This window comes from Bos indicus, chromosome 4, assembly GCF_029378745.1.
Source record: "Bos indicus isolate NIAB-ARS_2022 breed Sahiwal x Tharparkar chromosome 4, NIAB-ARS_B.indTharparkar_mat_pri_1.0, whole genome shotgun sequence".
Taxonomy (NCBI): domain Eukaryota; kingdom Metazoa; phylum Chordata; class Mammalia; order Artiodactyla; family Bovidae; genus Bos; species Bos indicus.
In genome coordinates, this window is record NC_091763.1 from 12,257,926 (window position 1) to 12,280,311 (window position 22,386).

The window sequence follows — 22,386 nt, forward strand, 5'->3', positions numbered from 1 at the left end:
GGCAGAGGGAGAAGTATAACTTTTAAAACTGAAGTTGCACAGCTATAATATGTATATTTGTGACAGCAGTGAAATTCCTGTGGCACTGCAGCTGGAGGGGACCTAGTAAGTTCAAGCAATTGTGGAAGAGCCAAGACCGTAAAAGAGATCCAAAGCAAGAAGACATGAAGATAGTAAGGGTTAGTTTATAAGCCCGATTCAGAATTTGTAGGATAAATTTAGCAAGTTCTCTAGAAAGTAAGTAAAGATGAATATTGAGTCATGGAAATAGCTCTGACACGTGAAGAAAGATTAGATTAATTTGGGGTGGGGATGGGGAAAGATTTGATAGGATGTGGAAAGGGTTTTGTTTTAAGAAAATGCCACTTAAAGACATAATTAATTGCTGACATATTAAAGAGTAATAGTACTGTTAAAAAAAAAAACAAAAAACAAATTCAGTGATTGCAGAAAGCATTTGGATCGTAAAGGGATGAAAGCAGCTTGGCATTCTATTATAATCATTTGCCAAGTTAACATTCTAATACGTCTTAAACTACATCCCAACTCATTCTAAATTACAATTTTATAATGTCTATATTCTGGAAAGATATAAAGATCATTTGTGATGATTCACATATCCCTGTTCTTTTATATAGAATTTTGTGGTTAAAAATTACCTGTATCTACATTTGGCAAAGCATTATCAGCATGGGTTATAACATATTTGGGACTTGATTCTTGGATATTTATGGAATTACCCTCATTAAAAACTTTTTAATTGTCATGATTATCTTAATTACCTTATTAATGTTTTATATTTTGAGTAAAATATGTCAAGCATTAGTTGTGCCGTGTTTTTATAGTAAAATAGAAACTATGTAAAAAATTACAGAGAATTATTAAAATAATCTAGGTGGACTGGCAGATTGCAATTGTTGGTGTAAAAATTCCTTTAAAACATAGCTTATATCAGATATAGAGTGTACAGCAAGTTAGGTATATACAGTAGATGACTTTGTGTTCCACTGTGGCTTTTTCTTCTTTGAGAGTTTGTAAATAACTTCCCTGAAGGTCTTAAGGGAAAATTTGTGAGGCTAGAAAAAGAACAGAACCAGAAGTCAGCCTCGTTATTAATTCTAATGAAGTTGGATACTAAATACATTTTTAATACTAACATTTTGTTGTACTATTTGACTCCTGAAAGACAAAAAAGGAAAACAGTTCAGATTAAAGGAGGCTAAAGAGGAATAAAAAATAAATGCAGTGTATGATTCTTAAGGTTCCTAAATTTTTTAAAAAAATTAATAATAAAGGATATCACTGGGACAATCAAAGAAATTTGTATATGGATTGTACAGTGGATGCTGTTATATTCATATTAAATTTATTGGGTGTTATAATGGTATTACAGTCATGTAAGAAACTGTTCTTTCTTCGGTGATACTGGTAGTTGCTGAAATTTCTAGAGATGGTGTCATGTGGCAGCAACACACTTTTTAAGTAGTTCAGCACAGTAAACAGGCGTGTGTTGCACTGTTCTTGCAACTCTTCTGTTGGCTTTATCTTTAAAAAGTCAAAAGTTTCTTACAACATTTGCAATAATGCAGCATTGGTAGAAACTTGGCAAATTGTGATAGTGTTTAATTCCATTTAAATGGTTGCATTTCCTGTTTAAATATGACTTAAGTCTCAACATTGTAGGCCCAGACCCATTCTTGAAGGGGCTCAAAAGCATGTTTCATGGAGAATGGTTTACGTACTTGGGAATGATTAGCCTGTTTGACCTCTGTTTATAAATGCTTACAGAACACTCAGATGTAAAAGTGATAAAGGGCATGCATATGGGTCTAGAGCTAAGCTGTCCATTTTGGTGGCCACTGAGCACTTGAAGTGCAGTCAGAATTGAGATGTTCTGAAATGTGAAATATGTATAAGATTAAGTATGACTCATTTTGATAAATGTATACAAAGTTCACAAACCTAGTATGAAAAAATATGAAATGTCTCATATATGTTGGGATGGTATAATATTTTGGGTATATTGAGTTAAATAAAATTTGTTTATTAAAATTAATTTCACTTATTTCTTTTAACTGTTTAAATGTCTGGCAGCCACATGAAAGATTTGCCACACAGCTCGCATTTTATTTCATTGCAGAACACTGCCCTAGGGAGCTTAAATTGGTAGCTTTTACATAGTTTGATTTCAGTTTTTCATGACAAGGAACTTTATAGCAATTAATGACCATCTGAAAATGGAATGGATTGCCTTGAGAATTTGTATGTTTTCCACTATTAAAAGGTGCTCAAATACTTGAAGGAAATATTTTAAAGTGCAATCAAGAATAAAGTAAAGATACAGGTTTGGATTAGAACAGTTTCAAGTCTCTTTCAATCCTGTGTTCCCACCTTCATCCCCTTGATTCTAATATGTTATACCTGCACTGAAAATTTCCCATCTAATGGTAAGACATTTAGAAAGAACTAATGATGAAGAGCAATAAATAAAAAATCTGATATGTAGATGTTTGTACTAAAAGACGTCAAAGGAAGAAGAAATGACTTTCATCTGAGAGTAAAAGACTGGAAAATGTCACCAGGGCTCTCGAGAAGAATAGGATATGTATAAATGACATGTGATTAGGAGAACATTCCAGGGTAGAATGAGCAGGTAAACAAAGGAGAGGCAGCAGGAAAACACAAGAAGGGCCAGTTTAGGAGACAGAGAATCCAACAGTTTGGCTAAAGTGGAGGCTATATTGAAGAACTTATAATTTATTATAATCGGGGGTTTCCTTCCAGAAAAAAGTTATCCCTCAGAAAAGATAGAAGAAATGTTCAAGGATACATACAAAAGATGCATATGTTCAAGGCCTTATTAAATCTGTTTAAGGCATCTGCTCAGTTATTTTATCCTGCAAAGTATCACTTGGGGAAGAAACACTTAGCTGAAGTGGCCATAACCAGTGTTAATGCTGGATAATTAGAGATGATCAGATGAGTCAATCAAATAGAAGCAAAAAAAAAAAAATGTTTACATAGATTTAGTAATTATTCATAAAAGATAGCCTTTTATTACAAATGTTGGATGTCACTGAACAAGTCTTTTAAAGATCATTTTAAAAGGCAGCACACTACCTGTGTTGTGAAATAGTGAATAGACAACCAAGGGACTAAAACGTGGTGGAGAGGTGCAATGACAGTGGTTTAAGGTTAAGAGAATTAGGACTTGTAAAGGAAATAATGTTTCCAGTGACTCCCATAAGATATAGATGAGAAATGTATTTCAGCTTAGACAGAAGTGAAGATGTGATGCTTTGAAAAATCATGGTAAAGATGAAACATCGAAGAAGGAGGGAAAAATAAAATTGTTTTATAAAAGATTAGGAGGGAAATAATATTTCTGAATTATGCTTGCATATTTTTTAAATGTGTAATTTTTGCTAAGTAATAAGTAATTGTGACAATTTTATTTACAAGTCTAAATTCTATATGTTTAAGGGGGCCAAAAATGTAGGATTTTGTTCATTTTTTTAATCTTCTTATTGAGAAAATGTGAACTCCAGAGTGACCTCATGTTCAGCATATATGATGATTAATAATTATGGATATCATAGATTTAATTCAAGTTGAATGAAGTGTATAAAGTGCTTCACATTTATCAAATCATTCATTTCTCACAAAACCCTTTGAGAAAGGAGAAGATACTTCCATTTTGCAGTTTAGAAAACTCTAAAGTCACATAACTAAGTGTTAGAGCCAGAATTTGAATCTAGGTCCATCAGATTCCAGAGTCTACTTTTTTAATTTTAACCCCTGCTATAATGCCTAATTTTTGAGAATAAATCTATTCATTGAGCTAACACCGAATGATGATAATGCTCCATTGTCTTGGTTAAATGTACTGGTTCTGATTAGTTAGGTATTTGACCTGTTTATTTTTGTCCACAGTTTTTGCCTGTGTACATGCACATTCGGGTTCTGGTTGCCGCGTATCTATTTCAGACAGGGTATGGGCATTTCTCATACTTTTGGGTCAAAGGAGACTTTGGAATCCATAGAGTATGTCAGGTAGGAATGCATTGTTTTTCTTTTTCTTTCATTTCAACGTGCTTTTGTGCCTGACTGTTGAGAAAATATAAATATGGCCATGAATAATTTGAAGTAATTTGAATTTGTGAAATGGCACTTTAAAGTTGTATTATTTCCATGTTCTATGGTTAATAATTCAAAATAAGTAATTTATTACTGAGGGATGGAAAAACAGAATTTAGATGAATGTATAATAGATGCACACAAGGGAAAACACTGCTGAATCACTTTCAGTTCAGTTCCGTCGCTCAGTCGTGTTTGGCTCTTTGTGACCCCATGAATCGCAGCATGCCAGGCCTCCCTGTTTAGTTTTGTAGAAATGTGCAGTTACCTGGGATTGTTATAATATGCTATGTTTTCTGTCTCTAAGAAGAGGATTAAGATTTATTAAGTTTCTACATTGTGCTAGGCAGTTTGTAAACATTATTCTATTTACCCTTCATTACAACCCTGAGTTATGATCTTTATGTTTACAGACAAGGACACTGAGGCTCAGAGAGGTTAAATAATTTGCCTAAGCTTCCCTGATGGCTCAGTTGGTAAAGAATCCTCCTGCAATGCAGGAGACCCTGGTTCAGCTCCTGGGTCAGGAAGATCCGCTGGAGAAGGGATAGGCGACCTACTCCAGTATTCTTGGCCTCTCTTGTGGTTCAGCTGGTAAAGAATCCGCCTGCAATGTGGGATCCCTAGGTTCGATCCCTGATTCAAAAGATCCCCTGGAGAAGGGAATGACTACCCAATCCAGTACTCTAGCCTGGAGAACTCCATGCACTGTACAGTCCCTGGTGTCTCAAAGAGTCAGACATGACTGAGCGACTTTCACTTAGTCACATAGTAAGTGATAAAGCTCTAATATTAATCTGCTCAAATTCTGTGTTCTTTGACATCACACCATCTGAAATGACTGTTACAGAAGTCCCAAAGATACTTTTGTTTTTCAAAGACCCTTTTTAATTTGAGTAATATTATTTTGTATCTATTAAAACTTTCAACTTAATACCACATGGGATGAATCAACATCAAACGGAGATCAAATGGACATTCTTTCATTGAGATAATCTAATCTTTTGTTTATAAACTGTAGCTCTAGGAAGGAAGTTTATGATTCTTTTCCTGCATTTAACAAGATGACACTTGTAGCCAGAGGTTGGTGTTTTTCTGGGATCCAGTTAATAAAATGATGCATAAATATTTTATGTTCAGCTCTTTACAATGATTTTAGAACAAATATGATTTTTTAGGGATTAGTAAATAGTACTTGTACAGTTATTATTTTAGTCTTAAACGTTTATACTCTGTCAGAGAGAATCTGTCTACTTTTCAAAGTGAAAACCGTTTTCTTCTCCTTTTTAATAGGTCTTATTTCGTCTCAATTTCCTGGTAGTGGTGTTATGCATAGTAATGGATCGGCCTTATCAATTCTATTACTTTGTCCCCTTGGTCACTGTATGGTTCATGGTCATATATGTTACTTTAGCACTATGGCCACAAATAACCCAAAAAAAAGCAAACGGTAAATATATTTTCTTACTAATGTTAATAAATATATTCTTCCAGTGCAAGTTTCTTTTTAGTTGCTAAAGGCTATTATTTTTATTGAGATGTATTGACAGTTTAAATTTATATGTAGCATTGATATTTTGAAAATTTGTTCTTAAATTATGTTTCTAGAATGTTAGTTACATGGTTCAAGTAGTATTAACAGTGAGGAACAATAGTTTGCATTTATATTATGTTTTCTCTTTTTAAAGTTAAACTTTCAAAGCCATTTTACGTATCGGCTAGTGCAGCCGTTTTCAAACTCTGTTGTGTGGAGCCAGCATGGAGCGTGCCAGAGGGCCACACATCCTGCTTCAGTCTCGGCAGCTCTGGTTTACTTGACCCTGTGTCTGTGTGTGTGTGTGTGTGCGCGCGCGTGTGTGTGCGTGTGTAGATTTTGAGTGGACATTCATTTGCAAAAAGGCTTTTTGTGTCAAACAAGCTTAAAAAGCACTAGTATAGCTTATCTTCTAAACAACCCTTTAAGCAGTTACTATCAACCTGTTTTATGTTTAAGGAAACGTAAGTGCCCACAAGGTGTCATCTTCAAATTTTACACAGCTAGGTCTGATGAATGTTCAAAGTAAGGTCACAGTCATTGATCCTAATGCTTTTCTCCATCAAGATCATGTCATTAAAATTAAAGCTTGTTTTTTTTTGTTTTTTTTTTTTGGAAAAAGAATTTTTTTTTAATCTTTAATAATGTCTTTTAGGTCTTTCAATCAAATATTATATATCAAAAAAATATTTTCTGTTGACTTCTATTATAATACAAAACAATTTTTCAGGAAAGAGTTAAGCTCCAGCCTTCAGTAAAGTCCATTTGTGTCTTGGAGAGTCTGTGGTTCAATTCCTCAACACAAACCCTGCATATTTATAAAATGATAATCAATATGTATAAACTGTGAACACATAACTTTAAAATATGCATATGTTGAAATACATCTTATGATTAAACTAGTCCACTGGGAAGTTCTTAAGCTCCCTCCTTAAAACTGTAATGCTTCAGCAGTATTACCTAAGTTATTAAACATGAGTGTTTGTTAGAATTACATTGAACCTGTTCCAAGTTTTGTTGTAACTTTCAATAATGAATAGTATAATTTAATCTGGGATGTATTTTCAAATGCATTTAGAGTGGCTAAATATCAAGTATATGGGGTATCAGATTAATGTTGTAGCCTCATTCCTAGTAAGGATGCTCCACCTTTTCTTCCTTTGTGTCCCACTTGTAATTTATTCTACTTAGATATATTTTGTGTATCCTGTAGGCAGCCTTAAATTATTATAAAGAACTATGCAGGGTATTAATATGTTAAATAGAGAGTATTTAACATGTTTTCTAATGTAAGTTTACATTTCTTAGTAAATTAAATATTTTCTCTCTTAGGAAATTGTTTGTGGCATTTTGGCTTACTGTTGAAACTAGCCTTCTTGCTGTTATGTATATGTTTTTTGGCATATTCTCAGGTTTGTATTGTCCTTTTTGGTTTACATTTTGTTGTATTTTATTCTAAAGTTAAAATCTGTTAAAGTATGAGAGAAGAATCAGAGCTTTTTTTGAAGCTTCATTTTTTAATGACTATAATAAAAGTGTCATTCTGTAGTTGACTACTCAGTGGAGTTCTTTTGAGACCTATCTACTTTTGTTACCTCTGTTTTTGTTGTAAGAGCAATTTAAAGCTGTTCCTCTGGCAATTGTTCAGAATCCATTTTACTTGACTTTGATCAATCAAACTTTTATTGAACGCCTCTTATAAGACACTACTCTAAGTGAAGATCAAAATTCTCTTGACAGAATTTGCAACTTGGTTTGTGCATTATTCATGGCATCAAAGTGTTACTTGACTTTTCCCATAAATTCATAGAGCAAAAATTTGGCTGTTAATAAAGCCAACTTAGGGGCAGAGGGACTTGTTTATATGTAATATGTATCTCTAACCTTTTATCCCCCTATTTTGATGGTTGAGATTTTCTTAACTATTTTCTCAAGGTGGCAAACTGCTACCTGCTGGTCAGTCCATCAAACAGACTTATTATTTGGGCAGCATGATATTTATAACAATATTTTAATTTAAATGCATTTAGTTGTGACATATTCTGTAGTTTACTGCCATCTCCAACACTGTCTTGTATCCGACTCTACCAGATGAAAATGCCATATGAGCATTGTGTGTGTGTGTGTGTGTCTGTAAACTCCTATAGAGGGCTTTTCTTTTTTTTTTTTTTTTTCTATAGGCTTTCCTGTTTATTTTCATTCTTAGAAATAAAGTATCTTATATCTTCCTGACTTCTAAGGTTTTTTGCAGGAAATATGTAAAGTAATAAGGAAACAATAGGCAAATGTTAAAGAAATAGCCAGTTGAGTGTCACACTGCTGCTGCCACTGCTAAGTCGCTTCAGTTGTGTTCAACTCTGTGCGACCCCATAGACAGCAGCCCACCAGGCTCCGCCGTCCCTGGGATTCTCCAGGCAAGAACACTGGAGTGGGTTGCCATTTCCTTCTCCAGTGCATGAAAGTGAAGAGTGAAAGTGAAGTCGCGCAGTCGTGTCCGACTCTTTAGCGACCCCATGGACTGCAGCCCACCAGGCTCCTCCGTCCATGGGATTTTCCAGGCAAGAGTACTGGAGTGGGGTGCCAGTGCCACTTGACAATTAGTCATTAAAATTCCCAAGACTCCCTGGTTCATCTGAGGGAGGGAGACGAAGACAGACCAGGAGTTCATAAAAAGAATTAAGATTTAACTTTGAATCAGTATTGACTACTGGCTAAGAAAAAAAAACCAGAAATAGCCCAGTACAGCCCAGTGCCTTGTGCAAATGGGTGCTCATTAAATACTTGCTTATTGATTACATAAAAAATAAATTTTGATGAGAAATAAACTTGATACATGATCTGTGGAATCCTGTATCTCTAATACATGTTGGTGTAATAGAGAAATGTGATATAATATGTATACACTTCATATTGCAGGTCTTGGTAATAATCATCCTGAGGCATAGACCTTGATAGAACCTATTTTTATAAGTGACTAGCATTTTAAATTCTGTGACTAAATGGAGAATATTGCATTTTATTAAAATAATAAAGTTCTTCTGACCTAAAGATTTGGTATTACCTAAAACATAATACTATTTTCATGTTTTACTTTGATTTTTTATTAGCCTTTTAAAAAACTGAAGTTACACATTTTTTTTTAATGCCATGGCATCATGTGTAATAATGGAGTTTCCATAATAGAGTTTGTTGTCATTCTTTAGTCTGGAAATTGAGTGTTTTGTTCTCTTTTTTGAAAGACTTCATTAATGTTCAGAAATGTACCCAAGACTTCTGCCCCTTCATTCCCAGATTTTCCAGACTGTCAGATCAATAAGAAGGTACATTCACTAATGACCAGAGTAAAGTTGTAAGCTTTGTTTCAAAGTCTAATAATGGCATTTGGGTATACTTGATTGCGTAAGGTGACTAATTCAGAGGATTCTTTTAATTTATATGGTTCATTATAGATTGATTATTAAGGACATTACATAAAGAAAAACTATAACTTTAACCATCATCCTTTAGGTTATTGATACCATATTGGCTGAAGTAATTTGTAGTTTTGTGTTTTGATCATTAAATAGTAGCTCTTTTGTACACTAGATTAAATGGAATAACTTTCCAATTACCAACTTGGGGTTTGTTTTGTTCTGTTTTTTTTTTTTTTGATTTTGCAGTCTCATGTGCTATGAAAGTAAGTTAACAAAAATGTTTTGTTATCTTTACTACCCATTAGTAAAATAAGTTTCTTTTCAAATGAAATGACATTTTGATATGAAATAAATAGAATTTTAAAATTACAAATGACCTTAATATAATCTTAACTTTAGAAAATTACAGTTTATAATAGAATTGCAAAAGCCAGTATTGACTTATACCATCTTAATTTTCTGAATTCCTCTTCTCAGGGTGCATTTGAGAAGATCTTTTCTCTTTGGCCATTGTCCAAGTGTTTTGAACTGAAAGGAAATGTATATGAATGGTGGTTCAGATGGAGGTTAGACCGTTATGTATGTATTTACCTTCTGCTCTTTTGCCATTTCAAATTATACTTTTAAAACTTATTTGGAAAAATGTAATTTGTTTTTATTTGGTTTTGGAATAAGGAAACATGTTGATTTGGTAAATCAAAGCAGTCCAGCCCACCCCTTGGTTTTCTTTTCTTTTTTGCAGTGGGCAAAATACTTTTTATTTCTAAACAGTTTATCTTAACATTTATTGTTATTGTTTTGATTAATCTGGTCTTTTAAAGATTATTATTTTTTAACTGAAATATACTTGATTTACAATGTGTCAGTTTTTAAATGAAAATTCTTAAATGTTGGGAAGGGTTTAAAGTCAGGAGTATCATAGCAGTTTGGCAACATGTGCCCAGGGCTTGTGGTTGTTTAGTCTCTAAGTCATGTCTGACTCTTTTGAGATCCCATGGACTGTAGCCCACCAGGCTCCTCTGTCCATGGGATTTCCCAGGCAAGAATTACTATTACTGCAAGTGGCATTTTTTCATTCTTTTTTATGGCTGAGTAATGTTCCATTGTATATATGTACCACATCTTTGTCCATTCACCCACTGATGGATATTTAGGTTGCTTCCACGTCCTGGCTGTTGTAAATAGTGCTTCAGTGAACATTGGGGTGCATGTATCTTTTCAAATTATGGTTTTATCTAGATATATAAAATGTCTTTATTTCTTTACTTGCTGCTGAGACTACTTGAAGTAAACCAGCTTATCTTGTCATTGCAAGAGATGTTTGCTTGTCCATTGCAGATTGTTTCCAATGATCATTGACTTGACCTCATTTCTTGATTTTAGGTTCTTCACAGAAACTTTGGATCTTTAAGCTTTTAACCTATATACTTCTATACATATTGTGCTCCTTTACCAAGTATATTTGCTATTTATTGAAAAGTAGCTATTTAAAACAGGTTTTCCCCCCTTATTTTTCAGGTAGTCTTTCATGGAATGTTGTTTGCTTTCATTTATCTGGCTTTACAGAAGCGCCAAATACTTTCTGAAGGAAAGGGTGAACCTCTTTTTTCAAGCAAAATTTCAAATTTTCTATTATTTATTTCAGTAGTTTCTTTCTTGGTAAGTTTCACATGTAATCTTCTAAATTTCCAAAATCCCAAATGGTGCAGAAAATTAAGAATTTAATCATTTATTTTTAATGAATAAAATCTTTTACTTTTGAAATATCTTTTTCTCATTTTAAATTGAACATAAATTCTAAAGAGAATATAAACATATATGTGTTAAATATGAAGAATAACTTGAGATCTCAATGATATAGGAATTTTAAAAGTTGTAGTAAGTTTGGGAAAAAATATAAGATATTTAACAGAAAGAGCCATCACTGCATTATGATCACTATTTCTGGAAAAACAGACTTATGCTCCTTTCTCTCTACTTTGTTATATTTGAGCTTGCCAAAATGAGAGAGGAGCAAACCTGTGTACAGTTTTTACTGAACTTTAATAGCATAATGAAGTATCATGTCGGACTTCCCTGGCAGTCCAGTGGTTAGAACTTTGCCTTCCAATGCAGGAGGTGTGGGTTTGATCCTTGGTCAGGCAGCTAAGATACCACATGGCTCCTGGCCAAAAAAGTCAAAACATGAAACAAAAGCAATATTGTAACAAATTCAATAAAGGCTTTTAAAATGGTCCACATCCAAAAAAAAAAAGAAATCTTAAAAAAAAATTATGAAGTATGTTATAAAGAAACTTCTTAAAATTGAGTGCTGCCTTTTTAAGGCATAGCTATGTTTGTGAAGTGACCCATAAATGTTTTGTTTTAGACCTATTCCATCTGGGCTAGCAGTTGTAAAAACAAAGCACAGTGCAATGAACTCCACCCATCCGTCTCTGTGGTGCAGGTAATTATCTTTATTTAGAGAAAGTTTTCTAAGTTTTTGATTAGAACAGGAGTCTTTAGAGACAACTTTTAAATCGGAATCTATTAAATGTAGTATATCTTTCTAAGCCCTACCTTCCTCTACTGTAATAGAGATACTAAAATCTCTTTTAAAGGGTGATTATTAAAGGTTATTATTAAATGTATAAAAATGATCGGTGTTTAGCACTTGATAAGCACTTAGAAAATGTTAATTCATTTCTCCTGTTTGCTTTTTCATCATTTATTTATTCAGATTTCTTCATTTACTTGTTTTTGGCCTTACTTATTAATGGCCTTCCGTGTGTTAAGAACCATGCTACAGGTCAGAAGTGCATGTAGTTCCTGCCCTCAGAACTTACAGTCCAACAGAAATATGGTTGAACATTTATTCATTAAACAGTTTTTTTTTTAATTCATTTAACAAGTCTTTGATACTTCTTTCTATGTGCTAGATATTATGCTGAGGGATGTAGTGATGACCAAAGCAGATGTGGTCCCTACCCTCACAGAGCCTGTATTCTTCGGTTACAGATAGTAATCGTATAATCACCAAGTAATCATGAACAGAAGTTCATGATGCTACAAGGGAATACAATAAAGGTATATGACCTAGTTGGAGTTGGAGTGAAGGTGGATAGGGTTCAGAGACGGTTTCCCTGATAAAATTAAGCTGAGAGGAGCTTCCCTGGTGGTCCAGCAGTTAAGACTCTGTGATTCCACTGCAGGGGGTGCAAGTTTGATCCCCGGTCTGGGAAGTTCTGAATGCCATAAGGTACAGCCAAAGAGGGGTGGAAAAATTAAGCTAAGATTGGAGGAATGAAGGCAGGCAGTGAGAACTTAGGCCATGTGGGTAGAAAAGAGTATATTCCCATTCAGGGAACTTGAAGAAAGCCATTGGGGCTGGAACTCAGAGAGCCAGAGTCTAAAGAAGTATGTGTAGTGACTGGGAGGTGGGCAGAGGCTGCTCAGCAGCCCAAATCACATTTGCATTTTACAGAGATACCTGTGGTTGCAGGTAATCATAGGGCGTTGTGATTAGTGTGGTGATGGTTAACTACAGGGTACTTTAGAACATTTGGGGTTTCTTCCTAATCCATCTTGATATCAGAGCAGGGTTCTTGGACAAAGTTATGTCTAAGCCAAAGCCTAAAAACTGTGTGGTTCAACAGAAAGGAACAGGGAGGGTTTCTGGAGGATCTTCTTTTAGGTTTTAAGTTCTCTTCAATGAAGAAACTATTTCATCCATCTTAAACCTCTGTACAGTCAGTAGAACTAAGCATATGAGCAACTCTCCAAACACAGTTGACAGTGACATTTTAAAAATTGTACTATATTAATATAGCATTTTCAGGACTTCTGCAGAAGTCACGGTTACAAGTAACACTTTGTATTTTGTATCTGATGTCATTTCTATAGCAACATGAAAGGAAGGGGGCTGTTCCACTAACATGACACCAATACAGAACAATGTAAGAGTAGCTAAGGGAGAAAGTGACTGGACATAGAATAAGGCTAACATAAACCCTGCTGAGCCACATCACTTTTACTCCTGGCCACTATATGCCACATATTCATCTTTCCTTAGTTACTTTTTCCCACATTTACATTGCTGTCAGTAGAAGGAGCCTTGAAGAGAGCGAAAAGATGGGGGTGGGTAGCTCCCAACAGAGTGAATACTTTTTAGAAGAAGCAAAATCATGTCATGGAATTTTATTAATTTTGATACATAAATATAGCATTTTTTTCTACACAAAGGTCCTCAAGATGAGTTTATATTTTTTCTATAAAATATAAAATAAAATAAAAACATATACATAAAAAATAAAACCGTCCAGCCATATAAAACCTGCCCTTGTTTGCACTATATAGACCACCTGCTCAGAAATCCAGTTTGAGTAGACTCTAGATCAAAGATAACTTGCAGATACTTCATCTATTGAGGAAAAAAAAAACAGTATGTATTAAGTTCAGTAACATGAAGAATAAAATTATCACTTGAAAGAAAGCAAAGTTCTTTTAATAAGCAGATTATTAATATTTCCTGTGTGTTTTTTCTTTAGATTTTAGCCTTCATCCTAATAAGGAATATCCCTGGGTATGCTCGTTCAGTTTACAGTTCATTTTTTGCTTGGTTTGGAAAAATTTCATTAGAGGTTGGTGCATTAATATTTTGATCTGTCTTACACTACCCAGGGTTTTATGGAGCTGTGTATATAAATGTATATATAGGTGTGTAACTGATTTTTTTTTAAACCAAAGCTATGTTTATGAAATTATAGGCAAGAAACTTTGAACTTCAACAGCAGTATTGTAGAATGCTTTTAAAGTCTTATTTAAATGGCTAGATACAGATGACTTTCACATATTTATTTTGTCTTAAACTTTCAAGTACAGCCAAGATGCAGAAATAGGAAGAGAAAAAAAATGAAATAGATGCAAATGAAATTTGTAAATAGACATAAATGAAATCAAGCTGAGAGGATTTTGATTTGTTGTTCATTCATAATTAAATATTATATTGTTGGAATTTAGTTTATTGATGCTTATCATAATAAAATTCACTCTTACTGAAAGTTTGGGGAAAATTTTTAAACTCATTATTTTGTGTGCAGTAACTAATATGAATTTATCCTCAAAATCAGTTTAAAGTAGGTATGAAATACATTCAGTGTATTCTGAGTTTTATAATTGAAATAGAACATTTTAAAATAGTAGAATTCATTTAATCATAAAAGATACATTTTAGAGTTATAATATGTATTAAGTTGTCTTTAAAATGGGAAAGACTTCTGTGTGATTCAATTACACATTCTTTTTCAGATTCTCTTCCCTTACAAGTTATTACAAGATATTGAGTATAGTTCCAGTGCTATTTATTAGGTTCTTGTTGGCTATCTATTTTACATATAATAGTGTGTTAATCCCAACCTGCTAATTTATCACCTCCCCATTTTCCCATTGGTAACTAACCATAAGTTTGTTTTCTATATCTGTGAATTAAGTTCTTGGAATTAAGTTCATTCGTTTTGTTTTGTTTGTAAGATTCTACATATAAGTGGTATCATATGATACTTGTCTTTGTCTGGCTTACTTCACTTAGTATTTTCTAGGTCTGTCTATGTTGCTGCAAATGGCATTATTTCATTCTTTTTTATGCCTGATGTTCCATATACACACACACACCCCCCCCATCTTTATCCTTTCACCCGCCCATGGACATTTAGGTTGCTTCTGTGTCTTGGTGATTGTAAATAGTACTGCAAAGAAGACTAGATATTTTTGAATTATCATTTTCTCCAGCTATATGCCAAAGTGGAATTATTGAATCATATGGACACTTGAATGTGTATTCTGTTTTGTTTTGTTTTTTTTGAGTGTAATGTCCTGAAGGTATCATTTAAGTCGGACTATTCTGTTGTATCATTTAGCATTTCTGTTGCCTTATTGATTTTCTCTCTCAAAGATCTGTCCATTGATGTGCCTGGGGTGTTAAAGGCTTCTAATTATTGTATTCCTGTCAGTTTCTCCCTTCATGTTTGTTAGCATCTCTTTGCAGTGGTCCTTTTATCATTATACAGTATCCTCCTTTATCTTTCTGTATATCCTTTGTTTTAAAGTCTGTCTTCTCTCATATGAGTATTGTGACTCTAGTCATTTCTGTTTGCATGAAATATCTTTTTACATCCCCTCCCTTTTAATCTTTAAGTGTCCTTTGCCCTAAAGTGGGTCTTCTGAAGGCAGCATATTTTAGGCTTTTGTTTTTTTAATCCAGTCTGCCACTGTGTGTCTTTTGATTGGAGCATTTAGTCCACTAACATTTAAAGTAATTATTGATAGATATGTTATTTATTGCCATTTTAAACCTTGTCTTCTTGTTGGTTTTATATTTCTTGTCTCTCTTTGTTTTTCCTTTTGTGGTTTGATGGTTTTCTTTTGTATTATACTTATGTTCTCTTCTTGGTTTTCATGATCTGTTGTGTTTTGATTTGCTATTGCTCTGTTTTCAAGTATGTTAACTTCTTTCTATATCTATTTGGTTTAGACTGGTAGTCATATAGGCTCACACACTTGCTAAAAAAAAAGTCTATATTTTCTTACTCTCCTCCCCCACATTTTATGATGTCCTTATTTACATTTTCATGTTCAGCCTGTTGCTGTCCATTGTGGTCATCATTGCTTTCACAGAATTTTTAAATTTTTTTTAATCTTTCTACTGGCTTATTTAAGAGATGTACTTTTCAATTGTGATATTTTTCTTCCCTATAGATTCCTCTTTTCTATTTAGAGACGACCTTTCAATATTTCCTTTAGGATAGGTTTAATGTTGCTGTATTTTTTTAGTTTTTGCTTATCTGAGAAATTATTTCTCTCTCCTTTTATTCTAAATTATAATCTTGCTGGGTAAAGTATCCTACATTACAGGATTTTGCCTTACAAGACTTTTAATATACCTTGCCACTCCCTTCTAACCTGCAGCATTTCTGTAGAGAAATTACCCGATAACCTTATAGGGGTTCCCTTGTCATTAACTCTCTGCTTTTCTGTTACAAGCCTTTAGAATCTTCTCTTTAACTTTTGCCATTTTAATTATGTCTTGAAACAGGTCTGTTTGGGTTCATCTTGTTTGGGACCCTGTGTACTTCCTGTACCTGAGATATCTCTGCTTCCTTCTTTAGGTTTGGGCAATTTTCAGCAATAATTTCTTCAAATACATTTTCAATCCCCTTTTCTCTCTCTGCTCCTTCTGGGATCCCTACTTGTGGATCAGCATGCTTTATCTTATCCTATAAGTCTGTTACATTGCTTTCATTTTTTTTTTTTCATTTGGCTTTCTCTCCACTATTCTAATTGGGTGATTTCCATTATTCTATCTTCTAGATCACTTATTCTTTCTTCTGCATTATCCATTCTGCTCTTCATTGCAGCAGTTATGCAAATGAGTTTTCTAATTTTTCTTGGCTCCTCCTCATAGTTTCTAGTTGCTTTTTACAATAATTTGCATTTCTGTCCATAACCTCTCTTCATTCCTTCAGTATTTTCACTGTCTCCTTTTTAAACTCAGTTTCTGTTAGACTGAAGAGGGCTCTTTTATTGCTTGTTCTTTCAGGGGAATTCTTTTCATACTTTTAATTGGGAGTGGTTCCTCTGCTTCTTCATTTTGCATATTTCTCTTGCTGTCTAAGTTTAGGAGGAACAGTCATCCTCTATGGTCTTAGAGGTCTATTTTTCTGTAGGTGCGTCCCTGTGTAGTCTGCGTGGGTTTAGTATTTTTTGGTGCAAGTGCTCTTTTTAGTATGGAGCCTGCCACCTCTTTGCTCAGTTATACTGGTCGTTATCCTTCTGATAGGAGGTGTGACTCGTGATGGCCAGAGCCTGCACTGGATATTGACCTGGGCCTCCTCCTGGCTCTGTAGTTGTCACTGCCCTATCAGGGGCAGGGTCTGCTCCCTAGTTGTTGGTGTAGAGGCGCCCAGATGCTTTTCTGAGCTGCATTTCAGAGCTACAGTGTGAGGCAGGTGGGATTGGAGCTCTCCCGCTGGGAGAGGAGCCACTGAGTTTTCCTTGCAGGAGCTGTTCACCAGTGAGTGTGCTCTGTCGTGTCACCTTTCACTTGTCAGGGTTCACAGAATGCGTTGTTGTTGGCACTGTCCTTGGCTCTGCCTCAGTAATGGGAATGCCAGCCATGGCCCTGGTGTCCCTGGGGTGTTGTCTTCACAAGGCCACCAGTGCAGGATCTGGGTCCAGTCAGGTCCCAGGACCGCAGTACTCACGCCTCTGAATCCAGGGGGAGCTGTGGAGACATCTCATACCCTGGCCTAGCCCAGCCCTCATGCGCGTGTACCCACAGAGCCCACAGCTGCTGAGGTCAGAGCCCTCCCAGCGGCAGAAGCACCTGTTGTCTATTTGTATGTCCCACAGGTGCTGAATTACAAAGCTGCCAGTGGAGGTGTTCCATGGCTCACACAGCCATGGGGAGAGAATTCAGTCCTGCTTCCTAAGTTGCTTGGCCCCTGGGGCTCAGCTGTGGTTTCAGCCCCGCTTCTGCATATGGGCAACCCACTGGCATCTGCTCCTGGGGCCTGCCGAGGTGGTGGTTGACACCAGAGTCTCCTGAAGCAGTGGCAGCTGGGGCGCACTCTCCTGGAGGCGGAGGAGGCAAGGCATGGGCCTGCATATGGAGCAAGAGGCTGCTGTGGAGGCCCACCCTTCACACACCACTCAACAATGGCCCTTCGTGTCTATGGCAAGCCCACGCTTCTGCAGACGCCAACCGTTGCAGCCACACCACACTCCAGCTCTTCAGGCTGTCTCCATGCGTTCAGCACCAGTCTTTTCCCCAGGTCTGCCTTAGAGTAGTTTTGATTTGCATTTTTCTGGTAATTAGTGATGTTCAACATCTTCTCATGTACATTTTGGCCCTCTGTATGTCCTCTTTGGAGAAACATCTATTAGAGCTTCTGCCATTTTTGACTGAGTTGTTTGTGGGATTTTTTTTAATTGTATTGGAATACAGTTGTGTTCGTTTCAGGTATACAGCATGTTGTGTTCGTTTCAGGTATACAGCAAAATGAATCAGGTATACACTCTTCTAGAGCAGATTCTTTTCCCACATAGGTCAGATAGAGTGCTGAGTAGAGTTCCATGGTATAGTAGTTATTTGTTTTCTGTTTTATATAGAGTAGCGTATATATGTCAGTCGCAGTCTTCCAGTTTATCCCTACACCCTCTTTACCCGCTGGTAACCACAAGTTTGTTTTCTACATCTGTAACTCTGTTTCCGTTTTATATATACGTTCATTATACATAATGAAGTTCTTTGACCTTTTCCTTCACTCAGTATCAATCCATCTTGTGTCCGTCCATGTTGCAGCAAATGGTGTTATTTCATTCTTTTATATGGCTGAGTAATGTTCCATTATAAATATGTACCGCATCTTCTGTATCCATTCCTCTGTTGGACGTTTCGGTTGCTTCCATGTCCTGGCTATTGTAAATACTGCTGAATATTGGCGTGCATGTCTCTTTTCAAATTGTGGTTTTCTCTGAATGTATGCTCAGGAGTGGGATTGCTGGATCATATGGCAGCTCTGATTTTAGTTTTTAAGAAACCTTCGTGCTTCCTCCATAGTGGCTGTACCCAGTTCACATTTCCACCAAGTGTAGGGGAGCTCACTTTTCTCCATACTCTCTCCAGCACTTACTGTTTATAGATTTTTTTGATGATGGCCATTCTGACTGTTGTGAGGTGATACCTCATGGTAGTTTTGATTTGCATTTCTCTAATAATTAGTGATGTTGAACATCTTTTCATGTGTTTTTTAGCCAGCTGTATATCTTTTTTGGAGAAATGTCTGTTTAGATCTTCTGCCTATGTTTTGATTGGGTTGCTTTTTGATACTGAGCTGCATGAGCTGTTTGTATATTTTGGAGATTAATCCCTCGTCAGTTGCTTCATTTGCAAATATTTTCTCCAGTTCTGTAGGTTGTCTTTTCATTTTGTTTATGGTTTCCTTTGCTGTGCAACAGCTTTTAAGTTTAATTAGGTCATATTTGTTTATTTTTGTTTCTATTTTCATTACTATAGGAGGTGGATTGAAAAAGATCTTGCTGTGGTTTATGTCAAAGTGTTTTTGTGGTGTTTTCCTACAAGAACTTTATAGTGTCTGGTCTTACATTTAGGCCTTTAATCCATTTTGAGTTCATTTTTGTGTTCTAATTTCATCCTTTTACATGGAGCTGTCCAGATCTCCTAGCACCACTTACTGAAGAGGCTTTCTTCTCCCCATCATGAGTTCTTGCCTCCTCTGTCATAGGTTAGGTGACGGTGGGTGTGGGTTTGCCTCTGGGCTTTCTGTCTTGTCCCACGGATGCATACTTCTGTTTTTGTGCCACTGCCATTTTATTTTTGTGCCACTGCCATTTTATTTTTGTGCCAGTGTCATGCTGTTTTGATTATTGTATCTTTGTAGTATAGTCTGGAATCAGGGAGCCTGATTCCCCAGTTCCATTTTTCTTAAGATTACTGTGTCTGTTTGGGGTTTTTTGTGTTTCCATATAATTTTTCAGATTTTTTGTTGTTGTTGTTCTAGATCTGCAAAAAAAATGGCATTGGTAACTTGACAGGTATTGCATTGAATCTGTAGTTCACTTTGTGGTGTAGGCATTTTGACAATAGACTTTTCAAGGCCAGTAGTGAAACAATTATGCTATCATATGTTTTAATTAGGAAAACCTATAATACATTTATGGACTTTCTGAAAATACCTAACTTGAAATATTTTTCCTTCCAGCTGTTTATTTGCCAGTATCACATATGGCTGGCAGCAGACACAAGGGGTATCTTGGTCCTCATACCTGGAAATCCTATGCTCAACATTATTGTCAGCACTTTCATATTTGTTTGTGTGGCACATGAAATTTCTCAGATCACTAATGATCTTGCACAGATTATTATTCCTAAAGATAACTCATCTCTGTTGAAAAGATTGGCATGTATAGCTGCATTTTTTTGTGGACTCCTCATCTTATCATCCATTCAAGATAAATCAAGACATTAGGATTCTAAAAACTTAAAACTCTTCAGGTTAACTTTGAACCTACCTAAAGGAGAACAGCATCTATCTGGAGATGTATTGTAAATGTATATGTAAATAAAAATGTGTGTGGCAAGAAGATAGCTCAGTGACATCTGTTGAACATGTGTGGTTGTATATTTTGGAAATGTACATATACAATGTGAATTACTGAAAAAAATTGAAGCAGAGTGCATCATATAGGATTGCATGTGAAAAGTCTTTTCTACTGGATCTACATTTCCATTTATAAGTGATTTTAAGTTAACATATGAAGGCAGGGAAATAATTACCTTTCCAGTAAAAAATACAGATAATTTAATTAGCTTAGTAACACCACTGAGTGTTTTGATATTTACTAAATTTATGGTAATAAAAATTGTATGCACCTGTATTCATCATGGAACTTCCTACTTCATCAAAAACTTTCTTACTCAAGAAAGATTGCAGTGTTGTTTCCTTATATGTGCAATGATGTGGAATGACAAACGGTATGTCTTTTATTGTTCATGTTCTGATATTATGTTCCCTGATATGATTTTTCTTCCTAACGGTGGTTTTCAGGTATATAAGCCTAAAATCTTTGTATACTTTGTCCCAGAGTTGTTCTATGCTCCATGACAGGGTTTTGTCATTGATGCTATTGTAGCTTTTTATAAAAAGGCCAAATTTTCTTTCCAGTCCAAACATTTACCTGTTTCCTTTCCTTGAGCTACACCAGTGTAATACCAGTTACCCTGTGGATTCATCACATACGCTTTCCCCGATCTAATTAGTTTATGTATATTATTTCCAATGTTTGGAAGCTCTTTATAACCATTTTGGTATTTCCTATTACTCCCTCCTATTTTAAAAAAATATATATATTTATCAATCTAAATGTGTGCAGTGTAGTAAAGATTCAAGGTATGTTTGAGATGTATAAGTAGAATTTTAAGTAAACTGGTCACCTTGGGCAGTGTTTGTTTTTGGTTCTGTTATAGGCTTAACTGGTAGAGGTATAAATTTATTTATCTGTTGTACAGATTTGATTACAGATTTTAATGTTTTAAAAATTGCACTTGTTTGCTGTTACTGTGTATGGGGTAAAATATTTTTTGTTCATGGTATATGAAAATATGGAATAATTTAAACAGTAAATAAACATTCTGTGGATGCTTATTTTTGTATTGTAAAGTATCAATTAAACTATGTGGTTTTTTTTAAAAGCTGGATCCATTAATGATTGGTTCAAATGTCTAATTCATTTCCTCAGTTTAAATTTACTTTTTTAACCTCAGCATATATGGGTAAGTCACAGTAATAGTTAAAGAATAATTTAGTTATCAGTGCTTTAGAGGATAATCTGTCCTTTCTGCTCATGAGTTAAAACATTGTTTTATTAGTAATGTTACTTGAAGATTTAAAAAATTGGAGTATTTCTTTAGCACTGGATTTATGTGCTAGTGATATATTTCCATTAATTGAGGAGTGCCTTTCAAACAGATGTGTGCTCTTTCTTTTTCTCTCTTCTTCTGCCCTTACTTAGTCTTTTGACATTTCCCAGATAGACAATTGTAATGATTCATTGCTCTGCTTAGGCTTATAAGTAGAGAATAGTATAGTTATAAATCAAAAACTTCCAAGTCCTCTGATCACATTATTCTTGCTAGTGTGGCTTGCCAATGAGTAGAGTGCATTTTAATTTAGCTTGTAAGTTTTATCACCTGAGAAAGATTCTTCCTGATGAAACAACTGAAAAAAAAAGATGACCAGTATTTGTTTTTTAGAAGCATTTATATCTTCTAATAGTGATACCCAAGTGAATATAAGTTTTCTTCCCTATTTGAACTCAAGCCTAAAACTTAACTGGTGAGCCGTATTTCTTCTTCACAAGTTTTCATTTAATGTAGATATAAAATAACACAGTGACAGATAAAAATTAAAATAATATTACATTTGTAATTAAAATATTCTATTTGTATTTGATTTTTTTAATGAGTCTTTATAGATAAGAGGTTGTTGTGCTCTAAGTTGCCACAATGTTAGCATCTATGTATGGTATGTTTTAATATTTTTTTCTGCATTGACTCACATAATGATTATCTGCATTACTCATTCATACCATTCTTCAGAGAAAGATGTTTAACAGAATATTTAGATATGCTAAAATTTAAAGAAAATCACAGGTTCTCTGAAACTCAGAGTTTCTATAAATTACATCACATTGAAAAATCTGTCCTCTGGCCTCAGAAGGCACTTGTCTTACTCAGTCTACCCAAGT

The 22,386-nt window shown here is 34.9% G+C and overlaps 1 protein-coding gene across 6 annotated transcripts in view; it reads left to right on the plus strand.

The window, feature by feature from the left end:
• The window catches only part of CASD1 (CAS1 domain containing 1), a 54,056-nt gene extending 32,772 nt beyond the window's left edge, over positions 1–21,284 (plus strand). The window contains exons 11-19 of one of the 6 annotated variants that reach the window (XM_070787500.1): positions 3,934–4,053; positions 5,431–5,587; positions 7,004–7,083; positions 8,911–8,991; positions 9,562–9,663; positions 10,603–10,743; positions 11,453–11,530; positions 13,611–13,703; positions 19,842–21,284. In XM_070787500.1, the coding sequence (XP_070643601.1) occupies positions 3,934–4,053; positions 5,431–5,587; positions 7,004–7,083; positions 8,911–8,991; positions 9,562–9,663; positions 10,603–10,743; positions 11,453–11,530; positions 13,611–13,703; positions 19,842–20,108 (1,119 nt within the window). In that variant the 3' untranslated portion in view covers positions 20,109–21,284. The remainder of the gene's footprint in view (positions 1–3,933; positions 4,054–5,430; positions 5,588–7,003; positions 7,084–8,910; positions 8,992–9,561; positions 9,664–10,602; positions 10,744–11,452; positions 11,531–13,610; positions 13,704–19,841) is intronic. The other 5 variants (XM_070787502.1, XM_070787501.1, XM_070787503.1 and 2 more) reach the window with 5 other exon arrangements.
• The last annotated feature ends 1,102 nt before the right edge of the window (positions 21,285–22,386 follow it).